Raw genomic sequence first — 23387 nt, forward strand, 5'->3', positions numbered from 1 at the left:
TAAAAAAGCAGAAATCTGGCTTAGTGTAACGGCCAGATCTTCTGGTCTCTCGATTCTCACCACCGGCGGCAATTTTTTTTTCGTTTTTTATATATATCATGCAAACATGCCTATTCAAACTATTTTCAATATCTGGCGAGGGCTACATGTACATGTAGCTCTATTACTACAAAATAAATAATTATATATCTGAGGATTTACATCGGATATATACACGGTCAGTATCTTACAGTAGCTAGGCCAAGGACGTATCCTTGAATAGGCCTGTTAGTTTTATTTTGGTGTTGACACGGAAAGACGAGATGACTCCTGTCTCCTGGACATTAAAACAAACATTTATTTCATCTAGGCAAATAATAATTTGAAAATTCCATATACCGCCTGCAAGGATACCTCCTAGGCCTATCGCTAACCACAATGCACTCGATCGTGGTCTTATACATATGTATTATGTAACTTTTTATCGATTATTTGATCCAGATCTTCGAAAGTTATATTTAGAATTATGAATATGAGGAAGGAACGTATGTACAAGATAAAAACATCCCATCTCAACTGCTATTCCGGGACCGTGAAATGTAATATTGGTCACCTCAGCCCAAGCACAGGGGCATGCAAATTATTCATCATGTAAAATAATTGCTATGTACGTCATGTCCACATGACTGAAAATTGCGAAAAGTGAATTATATATTATGTAAGTATCGGTTAGCTTGTTAACTTACATTATATATAATAATAATAATAAAAATACTGTAAGAGATATCTTCATAATTCCAATTGTTCTGAAATCAAAATGATTTTTGAAGCGTTCCAGCAAAATTAATGTAGTGTAACTTACTTACTTTTGAAGAAAATCGTCTTTTTGTGTCCCTATTTCCCTGATGCAAATTTTCACCTGGAAGGTCTTTATCACTACGGTATTTATTCCCGTTGAAAACAAGCGTTCTGACGCCCTTCGCGGGTTAAGTTCATTTTACGAATTTAAAATCAACAAAAGGAGCGGAATAATATCAAGAAACAATGTATTTTCAGCTCTAATATCGACATTAGTCGGGCACAAAACCCGATATCGGATAATAAGAATTTCCTGTAATAGTTGCAATAGGAAAATATTACGATGTCAGTAAATAAATGTTTAATTTCTTTCGTTTGATTCAATTTCTAAATTTGTTGACTTGATCCCCAACATTCCAGTGACGTCACTTTTAGTAGGAATGAATGAAATGGCAGTCAGTCCCGCCAAATAGTGACGTCACAATCACCGGAATGACGTCGCTTACATAATTCCCACGGTAGTAAAAAGGAGTACACACTCATTCGGTTTAGTGAATGCAACTTTTCTTGATCATCAAAGCGTTTCGCTTTGAGCGAAATCGTGTAAATAACAGACAATTTGCTTTCGTTTTGAATACCATCTGCTGTATGTATAATGAAAAAGATACAGGATAAACAGAATATCCGGTCACTATCTTACAATACAAGTTTTATTTTGGTGTCGACAGGGAAAACAGAGATGACTCTGCAAAACCTCCTTATCTCATCTCATCGCAAAAACGATAGCAGTATCGATATTAATTATAGTAAAATAACAATGTCCAACGTTGGAAATAATGCAAGTACATTCATTATTTACATAAACCAGTAATTATAATAATCATTTATTTCATCTAGACTAAATAATTTGCGAATCCCATACACCGCCTGCAAGGAGACGACCTTGGCCTATCGCTACCCACGATGCTCTCGATCGTGGTCTAATATTATGTAACTTTTCATGGGATATTGAATCTAGATATATCTGTTTTCGACAGTTAAATTTCTATGAACATGTGTAAAACAAGCAGTCTCAACTGCTATTCCGTGGCCGTAAAATGCTATCTTGATCACCTCAGCCAAAACACAGGGGCATGCAAATTATGACAGAAACGTTTACTAGTAATTTGATACGTATGTCATTTTAAAGTATTGGGGACCTTTTGATATGCACGTGTATATATCGTGACGTTTCAAGTGGCTGCCCGTATTATTTTTTGTGAAAAATGAATTATACATATATGTTATAAAATTCGGTTAGTTTTTTTATTGTCATTATTGTTATATACACTGTATGTGATATTTAAACGAAAACACATATTTTACCTAAGAAGCCAATGATATATATATAATGTAAGTATCGGTTAGCTTGTTACTTACATAATATATAATAATAATAATAAAAATACTGTTAGAGGTATCTTCATGATTCCAACTGTTCCGAAATCAGAATGATTTTTTTAGTGTTCCAGCAAAATTAATGTATTTTATTTTTCTTACTTTTTGAGAAAATCAACTTTTTATGTCGATGAAAAAAATCCACTTGGAAGGTCTTTATCACTACGGTGTTGATTCCGGTTGAAAACAAGCGTTCTGACGCCCTTCGAATTTGCGAATTCAAACTCAACAAAAGTAGCGGAATAATATCAATAAACCAGATATTTTCAACACTAAATATCGAGATTAATCAGGCATAGAACTCGATACCAGGTAATAAAAATTTCCTGTAACAGTTGCGATATGAAAATATTGCGATGTGAGTAAATAAATGATTAATTTCTTTATTCTGATTACCATTTCTAAATTTGACGATTTGATCCCGAACATTCCAATGACGTCACTTTTTAGTCCTCTATGAGCCCGGGTGATTCGACCTTGCAAGCTGACGTTTTGAAGGATTGAATAAGCACTCATTTGCGGTATTATGGTGACAGTTTGCACTCATATACAGCTTAACATAGTTTAAAATAATGGCGTTACTTTATCTTGGAACATTTTCATTATTTAAACGTCACTTTGACAAAAAGAAACAGTAGGCCTACGTAGGCTACAATGTAAATCTTACAGCGTTTGTGGATACAAGGCTTCGTTTAGTAGATGAATTTCATGAAATATTGCACAAAAAACATCATTGACATGCTTCTGACACATATAATTAATGAGTTGAATTGAATATGTTTGACATTGTGTGTAAAAAAATCTATTTTGGTCTTTCGCCGTCGAAAACCGATGAACCGCGGTACCACTGGGTTGCGAGCAGCTATCGTCATTTTTTCGTGTTTATTTTTTCTTATTCATTAAAAAAAGCGATCTTTGACTATCTCTGAGTCCAAAAAGATTCGGCTATAGCATTCATTTCTTTATATTTGAGTTGAATGCATCAAATCGGATCTGTTCTCGACATCGACTGTGCATTGTATAACATTAGGCCTATTATACCTGTACCTGCAGTTATCGTGATTTTTTTCATGCAACTTAGTAGAATTTTACGATGCATACGCAGTAGAAAGATATAATCTAAAAAAGATTGTATTGTACAATTTCTCAATGCATAATATAACTTTGATATTCCATGGTATAAAATGAAAACTGTCGTTTTCTCTGTATCAATGTAACACGAGCGTGTGCTTCGTCTCGGCGAAATCTAGCTCATTCCTCTCAGGGGGTGTCTTCAACGACGTTCGAGCATATCAGAAAAAAATCAATAAAATAACAAACAAAGATTATCGTATACCAGGTATATTAAAGAACAACAAAAAACTTTGTGATTTGTTATCAATGTGTTATTATCCTTTTTCACTTTTCTTCATGCTGAAACAACAGCTACATGCACATTACATTTACATTTTTTTTTATTTTTCCTATAAGGAAATACTCTATCATACAACAATGTTATCTGCTTCTTATAAAAAATCACTGTATATAAAAAAACAGAAATCTGGTTTAGTGTTAACGTGCAGATCTTCTGATCTTTCGATTCTCCACCAGCGGCAATTTTTTTCAATTTTTTTTTTATATCATGCAAACATGCCTATTCAAACTATTCACAATATCTGGCGAGGGCTACATGTACATGTAGCTCTATTACTACAGAATAAATAATTATATATCTGAGGATTTACATCGGATATATACATGGTCAGTATCTTACAGTAGCTAGGCCAAGGACGTGTCCTTGAATAGGCCTGTTAGTTTTATTTTGGTGTGTTGACACGGAAAGACGAGATGACTCCTGTCTCATGGACATTAAAACAAATCATTTATTTCATCTAGGCAAATAATGATTTGATTCCATATACCGCCTGCAAGGAGACGTCCTAGGCCTATCTCTACCCACAATACACTTGATCGTGGTCTTATACATATGTATTATGTAACTTTTCGTCGATAATTTGATCCAGATATATCTGTCTTCGACAGTTGTATTTAGAATTATGAATATGTGGAAGGAACGTATGTACAAGATAAAAACAACCCATCTCAACTGCTATTCCGGGACCCTTAAATGTAATATTGGTCACCTCAGCCCAAGCACAGGGGCACGCAAATTATTCATTATGTAAAATAATTCCTATGTACGTCATGTCCACATGACTGAAAATTATATATTATGTAAATATCGGTTAGCTTGTAATAATAATAATAATAAGAAAAAACAGAACAATAACAATAGGGATTTCCATCCTTAATGGAAATCCCTAATAATAATAAGAAAAAACATAACAATTACAATAGGGATTTCCATCCGGAATGGAAATCCCTAATGACAGACGGACAGGTGGGTGGAAACGCACGATATGATGATCACAATTTGCACACATTGACGAACAAACAGCGCTGAAAAAAGTTGAAAGTTAAAGAATGGATAACGATGAAATCAATATGTACATAAATAACACATAAATAAAATGGCATATTTTTTGTTTTGCCTGCTGTATAAAGTACATTAAAGTCTTAAGTAGTCGAAGTTGGAGGGACTATCTTAAAAAGTTCTACTCATCTGGACTTCGACGCATAAACTGTAGACAATGACCGACAAACTTTCTGTCGATTTAGCTACCTACTGGGTCTAGACAGTGACCATACTTGTGGTTTAGATGATGTTGTCACTTAATTTTTTTTTAGTTTAAAAAGATTGTTCAAATTACATCTTAATTAACCTGATGCAATAAAATCAACTAAATGGATCACTACCTGCCTTGTCTCTTGACTTTCAAACTGTATTATTAGTCTGTTTACAAAATACACTGTGTAGAGAAACATATTTACAACATTCAACAAATGCAAGATAGATGGAGGACAAATTATATAATTTTTTTGTGGAACATACATGTGCATTGAACGGATCACTGCCTAAGATGGGATATTAAAATATACTATATATATAAATGAAATCTCAACATTTTGTGTGGTTTATGTGAAATGAAGCCGCCACTTTTGTATAAACAAGTTCTGTATATTTTATATGTGGTTATTAACACGTAACAATGCGCGTCTCAGTGGCGGCCAGATCTAACAGCATTCAGTGGCGTATGAAGATGAAACGTAATGGGGGGGGAGCAAAGTTCCTTGTACACATCTTTAGACAGCGGCGTCGCTAACAGGAAATTAATGAATACGGGGGGGGGACAATTTTTGACGGGGGGGGGGGGCAATTTTTGAAAGCCCCCCGCTTCCTACGCCCCTGGCATTCAAACAACAACGCATATGTGTTAATATTATGAAAACGTGAAAGCACATCTTTAATCAAAATCTTTGTCCTTTTGCAGTCTTGTAAATACATTCTATACCTTTGGTTTCAGTAACTACATTTAGTAAGTAACTTAAATCATGGTCAAAAGGACGCAATTCGAGATGATCTCGTCGACCGATCGCGATCGTTATTTAACTTTGATGATCAAATTGCCAATTTCATGAGCCAATATTTCTGCCATTTTGTATGATATGACATTGTTATAGACATCGTTCCATAGTATATGCCTACATGAATGTGCGACAAATGGCCATTAAACACCAAATTGTAAATTCGCTGAGATCCCGTGAAAATCATTCAAAGGCACGGACAAACATGTATGAAGTTTTATATGCAGCCGTAATAAGACATATTTATGTAGTATATTAGTTCTTGTCTTTACGCTTTATGTATGTTAAGATGAGAGCTTTTGTGAAAAATGTATAAAATGACCGACAAACTTGTCGATTTAGCTACCTACTGGGTCTAGACAGTGCCCATAATTGTGGCTTAGTTGATGTTGTCTATTAAAGGTTTCTAAGTTTAAAAATATTATTTAAATTGCACTTTAATGGAACTGATGCAATAAAATCATCTGAATGGATCACTACCTGTCGTGTCTCTGGGCTTTCAAACTTTCAACTTTATTACTAGTCTCTTTACAAAATACATTGTGTAGAGAAACATATTTACAACATTCGACAAACGCAACATAGATGAAAGACAAATTATATAACTTTATGTTTCTGAAACATACATGTGCATTGAACGGATCACTGCCTAAGATGGCATATTGAAATATACTTTATCTTTAGATTCAATCTCAATATTTTGTGTGATTCATGTATATATGTTATGTTTGTTTTATATGTGATCTTTAACGCGTTACACTGCGCGTCCAAGTGGCGGCCAGATCTAACAGCATTCATAGAACGATGTATATGTTAATATTATGAAAACGTGAAAGCACATCTTTATTCAACTTTTTGTCCTTTTGCAGTCTCGTAAATGCATTCTACTATATTATATCTGTGGTTTCATTAACTAGTAAGTAAGTTAAATCATGGTCAAAAGGACGCAATTCGCGATGATCTCGCCGACCGGTCACGATCGTTATTTAACTTTGATGATCAAATTGCCAATTTCATGAGCCAATATCTCTTTTATTTTGTATTATATGACCTTCAAACTCAAAACTGTTATAGACATCGTTCCATAGTATATACCTACATGAATGTGCGAAAAATAGTCATTAAACTTCGGTGGGATCCCGTGAAAATCATTCAAAGGCATGTACAAACATGTATGAAGCTTTATAGGCTTCCACACCCGTGATAACACAGCATTTATGCACCATATTAGTTCTTGTCTTTATGATTTATGTATGTGTTTAGATGAGAGCTTATATGAAAAAGGTGTGAATTGAAATGACCGACAAAATTGTCGATTTAGCTACCTACTGGGTCTAGACAGTACCCATACTTATGGTTTAGTTGATGTTGTCACTGAAAGATTTTTACATTGAAAACGATTGTTTAAATTGTATTTTTATAGAACTGGTGAAAATAAAATTAATTGAATGGATCACTACCTGTCTTGTCTCTGGACTTTCAAACTTCAAACTGTATTACTAGTCTCTTTACAAAATACACCGTGTAGAGTAACATATTAAAAATATATTGAACAACATTCAACGAAATTAATGCAACATAGATGGAAGCAAATTATATATCTTTTTGTGAAATATACATGTGCATTGAACGGATCACTGCCAAAGATGGGATATTGAGATATACTTTATCTATAAATGATATCTCATTATTTTGTGCGATTTGTATGTAAATTTGTTTAATTTTTGTTTTTACACAATACATATACCTATATTCATATATCTGTAACAAGCTTTCTGCTCTTGTGATTTATATTTTATACTGAATTTACCTTATGTCGTAATCAGGGCATCAATTGCAGACACATAGGGAAGAGGAGGGGGGGGGGTGTCAGGGAATAGAGTTGGATGAGGGAGTCAGACAAGGCCTTTGTTTATTTATGGGAGTTTGGTAGGTAATTTCAATTGAGGTCAAGCAGTAAGGACTATTGTCATTATTTTGTTCTGAATATCTAAGGGAGGGTGTTTATGCATAGGGATGTTATTCAGCCTTGGGCTGTGATTAATTGCTTTAGGGTCTGGATAAGGAAAGGCAGTGATGTCAGAAAGGGAGTGGGGTCTTACACGTGGAGTTGGTGTGTGTACATAATTTAGGGTATTATAGTTTAGGGGATCTAGCCTTTAACCAATCAGTAGAGGACACTTGTTTCGACAGCGTCCTAGTTAGTTTTGGGCTGATTAGTCACATGACTAAGACAGTCAATTATGATTGGGCAAATCTTATGTGACAGGAATATTAGGTACTAGATAGCTGAGCTCTGGTCAATTTCATAATTCTTGGAACAGAGTCATTTGCTTGTTATTGTCCCAGATACTCCTAAAGTTTATGTTGTTTTGTTAATTACATAACTTTAATTATATTTTATTGTAATATGCTTTCTAAAGATACTTATCAACATATGTTAATATGTTTTGGAGTTACTCAACAAATTACAAACAACTGGTTACAAACAACAATTTTTACCCCCGATTCAGATAATTGATAGATCAATTAAAATAATTTTCTGAAATGAATAGGTACGCAGAGGATTTAACTTGATACCGGCTGAGGTGCTATCCCTGGTAAATAAAGTTGTCCCTGGTAGAAAACAATTCTTAACCTGATACCGGTGGGGACGCCCCCGGTAAATAAGGTCCCCGGTAGGAAAATTGACTTCAAACCAGATGGGTCCGCCCCTGGTAAATAAGGTCACCCCTAAATGCATGGTAGAAGTCTACCTGCAATATTTATAAAGCATAACCTGATACCAGATGGGTCATCCCTGGTAAAATTAAGGGTAGAAGTCTACCTATATAACAAGTATATTTGTAGTCATACGAGTAACTCCCAAGAAGCCACATGTTAGGTTATTTAGTCATAGTTTAGATTGTAGGGTTTTATTTGTAAATTTCATAGTAGGATTTGATTGCTTTTGAATTAGATAGATGTATCAGTAATAAAACAATTGGAATATAATCTTGCCTCATTGTATTGTGTGTAAAGTGAAATAGAGTCACCGCTTTTGTATAAACAAGTTCTGTATATTTTACAGTATATTTAGTGATTAAAACGTAACACTGTGCGCCTCAGTGGCGGCCTAATCTAACAGTATCCAAAGAACGATTATATATTAATATTTTCAAAACGTGAAAACACATCTTTATTCATTTTTTTCCTTATGCAGTCTTGTAAATGCATTCTATACCTTTAGTTTCATTGCCAAAACGACGCAATTCGAGTTGTCTTCCTGACCGGGCGCGATCGTGTATTTAACTTTGATAACAGTATTTTGATGGCAATATTTCTGCCATTTTGTATGATATGAACTTGAAATTCAAAACTGTTTTAGACAATTTTCCATAGTATATACCTACATGATTACTTTGATGACAGTATTTTGATGGCAATATTTCTGCCATTTTGTATGATATGACCTTGAAACTCAAAACTGTTATAGACAACGTTCCATAGTATATACCTACATGTATGTGCAAAAAATTACCACCATACACCAAATTGTAAATGCGCTGAGATCCCGTGAAAATCATGAAGCTTTATAGGCATTCGTTACAACACAGCATTTATGCACCATTAGTTCTTGTCTTTATGCTTTATGTATGTTTAGATGAGAGTATACGTGAAAAGGTCACTTTATAATTACTGATACCATTGTAAAATTGTAAAATAAAATAGCAGACCACAACTTAGCTTCATGGTCGGACCGTGTGTATTTATTCTTCTGCACTGAAGTGGAAAATATCATCACTTGTAGGCAGTAAATATACCGCAAAAATAAATTTTGAACACTTATTTGACTTTGTAAAATTAAACTCTTTGCATTGTAAATATTGCAATTCTCAAAATGTTGGTAACTATTGGTAGTGAATAACATATTAAAAGCTCTACTTGTTTCATGAGTATGAAACTTACGACACATATAACTTGAACTATGTTGTGCTCTTGGGGCAAGATTTGACCATTGTGACCTTGAATTCATGTCAACGTAATTTTCAAAGGAATTGTGTTAATGTAAAATGATATCTCAGCATATAATTCAACATTTTACTACCGTGACCTTCAAGAGTGATTTACGTCATACAATAAAAACTTATTTTGACATGCGGCAATCGGTCTTTGATGTAAAGATGTTCTACAACAATTGTACTGATGTAGCATATGTGACTTGTATGACCTTGACTATAATTTTAATTTTAATCTTAATTCATGCAGGCACACATGTATGCCATAGGTGTTTGAAATATGAAATCTGTATAATCGAGTTTGATGACGTAACAGAGTCACAAAATTTTGGCGTAAAACTGTTGAAGATATCTGTCCATGCTGTGTCTATGCAAAATTCAAGCATTCAAGCATGTATGTTAAGTATTAAAGGCGCTGAAATCTTGTGTATTTTTGGCGGGAAAATGGCAAAATCGCAGTTTTCCAAGGTCTATATCTCCGCCATTTTGGTTCCGATAAACTTGAAAACTTTTCATTATACATTTCTGAGAGCATGCCCTTTCAAATCTATCTTTCAAAACTTTTCTGTGGCAATTTTCGCTTTTGGCATTTGTTTGACCCCGTAGCGAGCTCTTGACCTTGACATAATCTCTGATAACATGTGATGAACAAACGTCGCGCTTTGTCACGATCTACCTTAATGCCAAAACGGGGACAACGTACAGCGTACGGTTATGAAGTAAGGAACGTTTAAAATTTGGTCGAAAAAAAGTTGTTTTTTACGTCTGTGGCCTTGACCTTGAACATTTTTTTGTGAAAAATCGAATGTACGTTTCAAGATCTAATGTACCTACATAATGTGTCAAAAGTTGAGCGTCGTACTGTGTGTCGTTCGTGAGACATCCTGCTAACAAGATTTGTGGAAATAAGAAAAAAAGGAATAATAACTGGATTTGATTGCGATCAAAACACGGGATTTCCACCTATGTAATGATATAAGTAATGTTAGCGAACAGACGATTGCTTGAACGAACGGACGATCTCACTCAATATTAATCAGAAAGCGTTTCTTACGAAAGTAGTCTGGTCCAACTGAAAAACAGATTTAATTAATTCGACTTAAAGACAAGTAATGCTAGTGAACAGACGATCTTTAAGTCGAATTAATTAAATCTGTTTTTCAGTTGGACCAGACTACTTTCGTAAGAAACGCTTTCTGATTAATATTGAGTGAGATCGTCCGTTCGTTCAAGCAATCGTCTGTTCACTAGCATTACTTATATCATTACATAGGTGGAAATCACGTGTTTTGATCGCGATCAAATCTAGTTATAAAATATTTTTGTATCGAGTCTGTACATTCTGCAAAACTCATTGAAGTTTTTGTTGACCTTTGTGTTTCATGGAAATACCATATTAGCTATGTATCTAAGAAAGTCTCAAAAAGATAGGTATTCTAAAAAGACTTAGGCCATTTATGTCAAATTTCTGAACAAAGTTTACCACAGTTCTTCAGCAATTTATCTATTGCTCTGTAGTTTGGAGTGAGGCCAGTTACAAATTTTATTTTCATAAATTGTGCAAACTGCAAAAAAGAGCAGGAAGAGTTGTACTGAATGTTAGAGGTGTTTTAATACCGTCTAAATTGCTTTTTACTCAGTTGAAGTGACTGTCAATTGAAAACTTTTTAGCAAAGCTCTTCTTGCTTACAAAATTTTACATGGGGATACTCCTAGTGTCTTCAGTAACATGTTTACCTATATTAGGGATGTTAGTATGAAAAATACCAGATCTTCAATTTCAAATAAGTTTTATATTCCTAGTACTAGAACAAGTTATTTAAGCGCCCATTTGTTTACACTTGTTCCAATTACCTAAATAGATTGAACGATGATATTAGAAATGCCTCAGGTGTTACTGTTTTTAAACATAGATAATTGAAGGATTGGTTTTCACAATTTTAGCTTTATACTTTGTATACATTCTGTCATGTTTAGAAAGCAAGGATATTTGCAAATATGTATGTATTTTAATTAAGGAATTTTTTGTGTGTGATAATTTTGTCTGTAATAACTGTGCGAGGTTATTTATAGAAATGTCAACCTCTCTGTGTCTGCCTTCGACTGGCAACTCTCGAGTATGAATGAGGTTATTTATAGAAATGTCAACCTCTCTGTGGCTGCCTTCGACTAGCAACTCTCGAGTATGAATGAGGTTATTTATAGAAATGTCAACCTCTCTGTGGCTGCCTTCGACTGGCAACGCTCGAGTATGAATGAGGTTATTTATAGTAATGTCAAACTCTCTGTCAGTCGAATGCTTCACTCCGAGAGTTAGGCCGTTTTCGTTTATACGGTTTGACTGGTTGTACCTCTAGTTGCTCTTTTGTGAATTAAAGACATATATGGTGATTTTATATTGTTTCAAACGAGCCTTGATAAAGCCCTCATAAGCTTGTAAAAAATCATATAGGTCAGTGATGATTTATACTTGAAATAATAACTTTAACAAACGGCTGAACCGGTTGTTACGAACAAATGAAAACGGCCAGCCTCATTCCTACAATCCTAAAAACGAGGCTTCTGAAAACGACCTTCAACTTCCGTATAAAATCTATTTTAAACATACTCTGAGCGCTCGACTGCCCGAGTAATAATTCTGTCGACCAGAGAGTTGCCAGTCGTTCAAGACAGCCTATTGTGTTTATCAAATACTGTAATGTGCGAGCATTAATAATATTGTAGATCCAGTCTCCTGAGGTCGACCACACGGTTTGTTTACGAAAAATTGTTGACATTTTCTCTTGGTTTCACAACTCTCGTGTCACTTCGATATTGTCGCGACGGTGATAGGAAGAGTTCGGAATGACTCGGCATCTTTCGAGTCTATTTTTCACGTGTCCACATGTGTTTTACTTTTATAATTAAAATGTTTCCAGTGCTGCAACTTTATAAAAAGTGGTAAAACTAGAAAGTTTAAACCTCGGACAAACGGAGAAAAATGTGTATACGGATGTATTCTTCTGTAGTTTCAGTCCCGCTGACATTTTCGACATAGATCAAAAACGTTATGAGATTTTCAAATACGATTTATCAATATCTGTAGCATGTGGTCTGTAGCAAATTTTGTCAAAAAATTACATTTCTATTTTTAGTAGATTTTTTTACACAGAGATTTTAAGAAATGGCCCATTTGGTGGCCATTTTGAAATTGTGTATTTTTTGGCTTTGAGTAGAGCCACCGTTTTCCCATTTTTTACTTAAATTGTTTTTACTTAAATCATCACCGTGTCAGCATTTTCAGCGGTATCGAGTTAATTTTTGCTGTAAATCTTCACTGGGTTCAAGTTATTTAAAATATTGAACATTAATGTGTGAAATGATACACTTTTGTCACTTTATTTCTACATTTAATGGTAAGTTGAGCACTTTGATTTTTTAGTCAAAAATATTGAAAGATAACAAATATTTAAATGGGGCAAAAACGTAAGCACACGGACCCCCCATTTTTTTGCCTGATTTAGAATGGACAACCCTTTCCCTATTGATATGCAAACTATTGACAAAAGTTTAATACCAGAACTTTTTCTATAAAGGGTTAAATTTGACAAAAATGGCTGAAAATGGTGCGTTTTGGAGCTCAAAATTAAGGGGTAGGGGTAGCATATGTTGTTATTTTGAGAAAAAATATTACTCTTATTAATCATATCTGGTATATTTTTAATGAAGACTACTTGAAAATAAATTCTACAAACATCCATACATATCAAACACCTCATTAGGGAATTATGGCTTTAAATTCTAGTGTATGTGGTCAAAACGGCTAAATTCCAATAAAATCCACTATTTTGTCATTTTGGTGTCTTTGAGTGACAATAGCTCAAAACGAGCGCACGGACATAGGATTTTTCTTCCATTTTCTTTCATGGTATGAACTCCTGTTTCCAAAAATCTATATGAGAAAACATGTTTAATACAAGAAAATTTTGACTTCTCAGAGGAGTACATCCATAACACTTAAACAGTTTCCACTATGACAAAAAAAGCGAAAGTGATAGACCATACAACTTAAAAATGACATCTGCCAGACATAGGTACGTGAAAGCATTCATGATTTTGTGTCAAAATCAAATGAAAAGGTTTAGCTTTATGTTTCACATATTTTACTTTATGCAATTAACATGGTATGTACACTGAATATCATTCGATACGATATGAATTATTGTGCACATTGGAAGTTATTCAACATCAGGAATCTTATATTTGCCATTATCGGATAACCAGGACGTGAATGTATGAGAAAAGCCTTGTTCATTTTAAAGTTTAAATATGTGTTATCTGTCTTGAAATTATTCTATTACTGTCTGAATATATGCATTGTTATTCATTGAAATACATATTAAACCGTCAATATTATTTGTGGTACATGTAATTATTACATTCAGCCGTCGTTTGCGCTTCCGGGAAAGCGAAGGTAATTGATATGCAGTTATAAACTTAAATTCTGCCCAATATATTTTGGCCATATGTACCAGCTGCTATACTGCGATGCTCCTTCTGAAGCATGGATTTTCGCAATTATATTGTCCAAATATACGAGTAGCCGAATTCCTTAGTTCAACTGGACTAGATCGAACAGTTATTGATATTCTTGAAAATATCACAAATGGACTTGCTCATTCCATGACCCTCACCGTGCGTGTGCTATCTTCATTATCGAGATTTGATTATACCTGATTATTTATGTGTAGGCATGGTGTCTATGCGTTGCTTTATCTTCATGTATACCCTCCCGACTCTAAATGGACCAGATACAGATTAACTTTAATCATGACGGATTGCGGTTTGGAGACCAATATCAAATTGTTCAAAAGAATGTGGTATGTAAAGTAGAGACTTACAATATTATATTTCATACTCAGGTGCATATATAATCAATTTAGGTGGCATAGGGAAGTCGTTAGCTTATGTAAGGTTATCCTACCAAAGTATGTGATGTGTGACCATGACGTGTACATGTATAAAGCCACTCGTGATCAACACCGCAACATTTGCGCTGTGACTGGAAAAGTGTTTCTTTTGAACCATATTGCAGAGAGTAGACCAAACACTGTAAGTATGTAGAATATTTCATATATTTTATGGATAACTGGCAATCGAAGTTATATGTAGAATCTGATATACAAGAGCTAACAAAAATACTCTAGTATATGTTCAGCAAAATCTGTAGTTTTTATACATTGTCCAGTGTATACTAACTATATAATATCAAAATCACATTCCACAATCGTAGGAGGCGTATATAAATGGAGTTGGTAGAGAATACAGATGGCCAGGGAAACACCATCATATTCAAGCGTTGTATGGGTCGGACGTTTGATAGAGATACCCGGGGTAATGTTAAGGATCAGCTGGACAAGATAGCTTCATTTCAGACCAGGCCTGATGATGTTCTCCTCTGTACATTTCCAAGGTCAGGTATGTATTGCAGAATTATTCTTGGTTTAAATTGTGAAAAGATTTACAGTGTGTCATCTACGTCTCCTGTTTGTGGGGTTATCAAATGATGTATTTTACTAAGACTTTCAATGACACGTTTTGTGGTACATGTATATTTAATTGGCCACACATATCAGGTAACGAAGAAGACACACACTCTTGTCGAGGTACTTGACTAGAAATATGAGATATGATTCAGGCCTTTTCTTTCTTCGTCTTTTCTTCTTCTTCTTCTCTTATTTCTTCTTCTCCTTTTTTTCTTCCTTCTTCTTCTTTTTTTTCAATTTGTAGTAAAATCAAATGGATAAATGCCACTGTAAATAGATATAGAGTAGATACCGAAGCCTTTTTCATCAACATTAATCAAAGACCTGGTGATCCAAACGCACAATGGCAGACAGTGGCGATGCTGAATTTGACAATTGAAGTGTTGATATGTTGACTTCATGAGAAGTTTACTTACGTTTTTAAAACATTCCAAAGAAAGATGGGAACGCAGAGGAAATCAAAGTACTGAAAGTACTAAATGGCTCGGTCTTGATGATAGGAGGAATATATTTCTAAGGTCAATACTACTGTAGTTTTGTACAATAAGAAATAAATTTGGCTGGTGTTCCTTCCAGTTTGGACTTTTGAGGATTCCTTGGACACCAATGTGTAAAATAAGAGAGACATACTAAAATCTTGGAAGCCCATTCTAATATTTCCTATGATGTTATATGTCAAATAATTTTATAACACATTCAGCATTTTCCTTGTTAATTTGATGTTAATTGATTTTCATTAAATTGTCTCGAAGGTGATGATTAGTGTGCTATGAACGATAAGCTTAATATTTTTTTGACAAAAAATATAAACAGCTAATGTCATATTGTGTTTTAAATTTAAAAAACCTTTTATTTATTCATTTCATTTCATTTCAAGCATGTACATGTCATAGAATATAAACAAATATCAGGTATATGCTTAAATCATATTACAGTTAAATTCACAATAAGGAATTTGAAGATGATGATAGTAATTTTTTTCGGATTGAAAATGATTACAATATTAAGCTTCCACAGTTGAAAATTACTTCTTTTTGTTCACACAATTCTTCTCCTAGACTGTTTCCAGTTGAAATGATACATGCATGCTGATATTCTGTAAAACATAAGGAAACAATAAATGTGTTAACAGAGTAATTACTGAAAAGGCTAATATCATATAATTAAACATTTTAATCATAAATACCAATACCAGCATAGATGAAATATTATTGAAGTTTAATTCCCGCTGCTCTTCAGTCCTCCTGTTCTTACATGTAAGAGTTTTGTCCTTCATAAATTGATTGTAATATACATGTGTAGCAGTTGTTATATAATGTGCACAAAGAAGTATAAATATACACACGTATGCATGGGTACAGTGGTAAATTAATAAGTTATACAGAAAATGATGGTGCTGATCATGAAAAGAGTAAAGTCTATTTTGTTGAGTAAAAAGTTAAAAAAAAACTTACATTGTTCACACCCTAAGATGTAATCGCACTAAAAACAGTGATCATGTGGGCTTTTGTGCGATTGCATTTGTAAGACTGTGCCAGGTGGTAGAGATTAGTTCCGCTCGAGTGATCACACAATGCAAGTGAGAGTCGGGAATATGTTTATGTAAGTTTTAATTGCTAATCTCTGATGTTTGTTGGTAAAATATAACTCAGGATAATTGCTAAACAATTAGCAATTAATTTCTCTACATTTGTTACAGATTGAAACAGCTTTTTAAGTGCCGTTTTACGGAAGAATTATGAAAAAGAAATCGGCAATTTCGTCGATCTAGTAGTCTAAAAAATATCACTTCGAGTTATATGAACATTCCATATATGATTTATGTCATTCGGCCAAAAATTTACTTCGTATTACCTAGTTTAATGGATATGCTGTATGTATATGATCAGAACGTCAAGCTCCTGTGGTGAAAATAATTAAAATGTTTTAAAAGTATGGTTTAGTGGTAATCTCTGAACGTACTTTAGTATATGGATATAATCTGATATTTATACATGTGCTTATAAAATTATCGATAATTATGGATGTGGTAAATATTCATACCTTATTAACTGCCGTTAGTTTTAAGATTACGCCACCTTGGACATTAACAAAATGTTCACCGTCTGTCACGTGCTATTTTATCAGTAGACCAAGTTTGTCCAAAATTTTGTTAGAGTTGCCTTTCTTCCATTGTAGTTCCGGATGAAGGCCATGTGCCATAACACAGCCGTGATAAATGCATCTCCATTTCGCCATGAAATGTATTTGCTCCGAGACAAATTTGATTCAAATTACAAAATTCATTATGGTATCAATTTTGATGTTCGAGGTGAAATATTGATTTCATTTTTTCCGTTGCGGGATAACTGTCACTAATAGGGAGTAAACGTCTGGGGGGAACCAGCTTCGGAGCGAAGCATTTTTGGGACGAAACGTCTTCATTCATTGTAAACACCATTTTGGGAACGAAAAGTCTAGATACTTTGTAAACAATTCAGGTGAAAATTTTCAAACAGAAGATCTTTTGGATAATGTATATAGTAAGGATATGAAAGCCGTAATATACTATTCCTATTTCAACGTTACAGATACGCTTATTTCAGTAACTTTCATATTCAAAATTTGCTATTTAAAATTCCCGGTAAAAACAAAGTTGTTGAATACACTGCCGCTAGGAGCGCTAGTATCTGCGAGCAATTTCTAAGCCAATCATATTGAGGAAATTGACTGTAAGATAATTTTGCAACCACGATCACAATGGCGAGGTGACCCTCGCCAAAACTCCTTCTTTTAATTGACCGACATACAACATTCTATAGTGGGCACCAGGTTAATAGATGCAGCTATGGTAAAGAATAATTTGAAATCTTTAAGTATGAGTTACTGTTTACGATGTAGTTGTTATTAAGAAACAGATTAGCACGTACTTTTTATATCCATCCAAAGCGACCGAGATTCGTACCAAATTAATTGATAAAATAATCTTGAATGCAAAATCATAAAGCAAGACTGTCTATATACAAATGACCTTGCATTCAAAGTTATCTTATTAAATATCGGTCGCTTTGAATGAATTGACAACATGTTTACGTGTTAATTTAATTGTTAAAACACCCATACCGTAAAATAGCATTTCGTAATTTAGAAATGCCTAGCAGCAAGTTTATTAAACCAAACCACTGTTATCGTGCTTTTTATTCTAAGAAATTACATTCGACAGGCAACACTGACAGCCATTTAGGTAATTTGATCTTTTTTTGATTGGTAAAATTACCGGGGTGTAAGATGACAACGATTGGTTTTCATACCCAGTCTTATACGTAATGAATACCCTACTTAAGTTTCTTGTTAATTTTTTACATATATCCGACAAAATCTTTTTAATTGCATGATGGTAATGAAAGTTCATCATTATTACACATAATTATTTACACATAATGCATGTAAATTGGTAGATTAAACAGGTTTTCGTTTTTGCTTGAACCATGGATTATTTAGTCGTGCATTCCTGATCTAGTTTAAATGTATATAAACACTTAATTCACACGCTTAATAAACTTTAGATGTTATATATATATATATATTACGCCTTAATGAAATGATATAAATATGAGATAAGTATGCTGGATACTACTGGGACCATGTAAACTTGTTAAACTGAAATGTAAAATGTTTAGTATATTTTACCAAATTTACAAGCAACACAACCATTAATGAGCCAACAGTAATACCTAACGTTAGGCCCAAGGTATATACACTTTTTTTATCAACTTAGTTATGTTTAGGTACACCTGAGAAATTCAAAATATGTTTAGTTCAAACAGTGGTTGATACCTAAATCACCCATATTATTGTGCGATATTCCAGGGACACACTGGGTATTCAATATGGCCAGGATGATACAGACAGGCACACTCCAATACTCAGGAACACCAGAAATGATGGAATTTCAAGATATCAGTATCATCGACAGGATGGGGTCTCCAAGAATGTTCCACACACATCTGCCCTATCCATTTATCCCCAAGGGGGCCATGGAAGGACAACTGAAGATCATCTACGTTCTGCGAAATCCAAAAGACGCGGCCTGTTCATACTTCACCTTCCTGTCTAAAGTGGAGAACACCTGTTACAGAGGAAACATGGAGGGATACCTTAATGCCTTCTTATCGGAAGAATGTATAGTGTAGATTTTTCGGTAGTCTAAGTGCGCGAACATGGACCCGAACTTCTGCTAAATTATGGGTCATCTCCGAAGTGTAGATATATATGATAATTGTTTTATGATGCCGCTTTTATGCGTCTCTTGTCAAGTCGTTGTATCGCTATCGCAGAGATAATAAATGCTAAATAGTGTTTTATTAAAGGAAACTGAGCACATTATTTTTGAAACGACCTCGAACTCACATGTAATTTGTGTCTAAGTCCTCGAACGAAGTCTGTATATCTCAACATATGTAATAGAGGTTAAATTCCGATATGAGTATCCTTTCATAGCATGCATTCCAAATGCGTTTTGTTCTTGTATTAGCACACATTGCTATGCTAAATAAAACATATAATAACATAATTAAGTGCAACTGTCTAACATGTTAAATAAATAAATTCAAAGTTTGATTTTGTTACAAATGAACAAATCATGATATTTTTCTGTTGCACAGTTATAGGATCTGGCGGGTCGTGGTTTACACACACAAAAGAGTGGAACTCAGCTATGGCAGCTAATCCAGATCTAAACATATTGTTTCTCAGATTCGAAGATCTAAAGAAGGTAAAGAGAAGGCTTTAAAATCACGTGTTTGACAGACATATGGAATACGATATACTACATGTGGTTGACAGACATATGGAATACGATATACTACATGGTGTTGACAGACATATGGAATACGATATACTACATGTGGTTGACAGACATATGGAGTACGATATACTACATGTGGTTGACAGACATATGGAATACGATATACTACATGTGGTTGACAGACATATGGAATACGATATACTACATGTGGTTGACAGACATATGGAATACGATATACTACATGTGGTTGATAGACATATGGAATACGATATACTACATGGTGTTGACAGACATATGGAATACGATATACTACATGTGTTTGACAGACATATGGAATACGATATACTACATGTGGTTGACAGACATATGGAATACGATATACTACATGGTGTTGACAGACATATGGAATGCGACATACTACATGTGTTTGACAGACATATGGAATGCGACATACTACATGTGTTTGATAGACATATGGAATACGATATACTACATGGTGTTGACAGCCATATGGAATGCGACATACTACATGTGTTTGACAGACATATGGAATGCGACATACTACATGTGTTTGACAGACATATGGAATACGATATACTACATGTGGTTGACAGACATATGGAATGCGACATACTACATGTGTTTGACAGACATATGGAATACGATATACTACATGTACATTACAACATTGCTTTCAGGGTTAGCAATTGATAATGATTTATTTTTATTTGTTTTCATGCTAAATCCGACTTTCTGATTGGCATCAATGGAATCGTTCGTTTAAACGTATTTTATTTTTAAGCCTTGATGTCACTATTTCTTAACTTCATCGGGTTGTGAAACTTTGTTTACAAACTTTTGTGAAATTTGCCAACTATTAATGGCTCTCCTAATAACAGTTAGCAAACGAAAGTGAAAGATTTATTTGTGTTTTCATGTTACTTGTTTGTTACATTTCTACATCTTTAAAAGCTTAGTGATTCATACTAAATATTCATAATTGGTATAATCAATTATCGGGTTGTTTCAATATGACATAAGAATATGTCTTCACATATTGATTAAAGACATGTTTAATGTTTAAATATTTGGATTTATAGCATTATAAAAAGGGCAAGAGGTCCACTATGCAAATAGTCACAACACGAATATACCGCAGTCCCCCAAAACATGCACCACTCACTTCATACACGCTACACACCGCATACAATGAAGGCCGTCTTTACATGGCCCTGGCTGTTAACAGGACGTTAATGAATCAAACAAACAAACAAGCTTCGTCAAATGTCAACGCATTATCCAAGAACGAGACAGATCTACATAATAAAGTTTCAAATGCAAAAAAAGCTTTGATATCTCGTGCGTTGTAAACAATCCATATTTTAATAAAATTACATGATCTTGTAGTAAATAATTGTTTCTTGAATTTTTAGGATCTGTTAAAAATATCCTGCGGATTGCATCTTTTCTTAAAGTGGACCGTGACGAAGAATTTTTGAAAAAGGTCGAGGAAACTGCGTCATTTGACAACTTGAAGAAAGAGCATGCTACTAGTGCTGGTGAAAGTGAGTTGTGGAAACATCTTGGAGACAACGGGAGAATGCCAATATACAAGAAAGGTGATGAATCAGTATTGATATTCATGTAATTGTATCCTACGTTGTAATATTGATAAGTTGATTAAGCTTGTATAATGACGGAAATGTTTTATTATATAGATATATAAAACAATTCCTACCAACTTGATATATGAGGGATAGTAGAGAAAGGTCAGTTTATGAGAAGTGTTAAACTATACTATGTAGGTAATTACAATGTGTGTCTCACTAAAAAACAACAATTGAATACATTCGTTTTTTTTGTATTAGCACTCATTAATATGAAAATTTTCTTCAGTATTTCATCATTTAAAATGTTTTTTTTTTACGTCAATAGCTGTTTTTAATTATCTCTTTCGATTCGCAATCTTTTGTATGTCACCCTATCACAGATTCTACTTTATTAGCTTATATGATTAGTTAAAGGGAAAAATCAGAGAGGCTAAATTTATCACTTAACAACAGAACAAAGTAAGGCATAAATGTATTGTTCTACTCTCTTTATGAAACATTAAACAAAAAATATGACATTGTTGAGTATTTAATTGATACCGCTGGAATAACAAACCATATAGCAATACGGTTAAACAGGTACAATACGTACGTTGTACCCAAACCCTAACCGATATCACCTACATTAAATATATGCAATACATGACCACCGAGAAATAGATGGCATTGTTTTCCAGACAAGAACATGCACCTAATAAGATAAACACACTACTGTAACAGCGATTTAGTAGTTCTACACAAAAGTTACTTTATAATTACTCCATTGGCACGGACAAGGACTATGAGACGTCCGATCACATTGTCTAATGGCGGAAAGCGAGCGAGTTAGAACATTTCACACTCATTTAACCACAATTGGATTTTCTGGCATATCATGCACTGTAATAATAACTACTCTAACTTGTGTTAGAAGCGATATATTTGTGAATTGGAATGCGCCCTTAGACTGAAGTATCCCTTTAAAGCAATATATGTGGAAACAATGTTAGTTTGATGGGGCGCATAATAGAAAACCCAGTAAAAACATTTTAAGTATTGTTATAACAGACTAGACAAAATAATTATGAAAATTATTTACTTTACACCATTACTATAATTGAAAAGTTTGAGCTTCTTAGTTTACTTCAAAATACATATATCAAAAATTATTAATTGCGTCCCGAAAAAAAATCCATGGCACTATGCCATATATGGAATGAAATATTGATTGCTCATGCAACAAAAGCAAAATTAATTATTTTACATGTATTTTTGAGTAGATGTAAATTTGACACATATATACACGATTAAAAATAAGTTTTTGTTTAAACGAGGAGTATCGTTTATGCTCTGTCGGTGGAGGAATATCTTTAAAACAAACTACGCACAACTGAAGTTGTAAAACACGCGTTATTACGTTTAATATGTGTTATAAATACAAGTGGTATATCAGTGTTATATCATGCCATAGTGTGACTGATTTCAAAATATTTTCCATCGTATTGGGAAAATTAATAGATAAAAAAGTTCTTTTGGTTTGCTGTATGTAGGAATCGTTGGTGAATGGAAGACCATGCTGACAGTTGCACAGAATGAAAAGTTTGACAGAGTCTACAAGGAGAAGATGATGGACATGACTGGCGAAATCAGTTTCAGTTATGATTAAATGGGCCAAACACAGATATTGATGCTTCCGTCTACCAAGAGAGTGACATATGTAGCCAGATAAACGGGAGATATATTTGTTTATTCACATCGTTGTCATTTGTTTTGGTCGTGAGCTATTACTATTCCAAATATATATATCAAG

The 23387-nt window shown here is 33.9% G+C and overlaps 1 protein-coding gene across 1 annotated transcript; it reads left to right on the plus strand.

The window, feature by feature from the left end:
* Positions 1-14427: 14427 nt before the first annotated feature.
* On the plus strand, positions 14428-23387 carry LOC138312143 (sulfotransferase 1C3-like; the record flags this gene model as incomplete). Its single annotated transcript, XM_069253168.1, is given in 7 exon segments — positions 14428-14768; positions 14950-15134; positions 19052-19363; positions 19846-19955; positions 20888-20900; positions 21422-21607; positions 23128-23387. Coding segments are annotated over 6 exon segments (909 nt in total). The 5' UTR covers positions 14428-14768; positions 14950-14962.

This window comes from Argopecten irradians, unplaced genomic scaffold (genome assembly GCF_041381155.1).
Source record: "Argopecten irradians isolate NY unplaced genomic scaffold, Ai_NY scaffold_0222, whole genome shotgun sequence".
Lineage (NCBI taxonomy): Eukaryota > Metazoa > Mollusca > Bivalvia > Pectinida > Pectinidae > Argopecten > Argopecten irradians.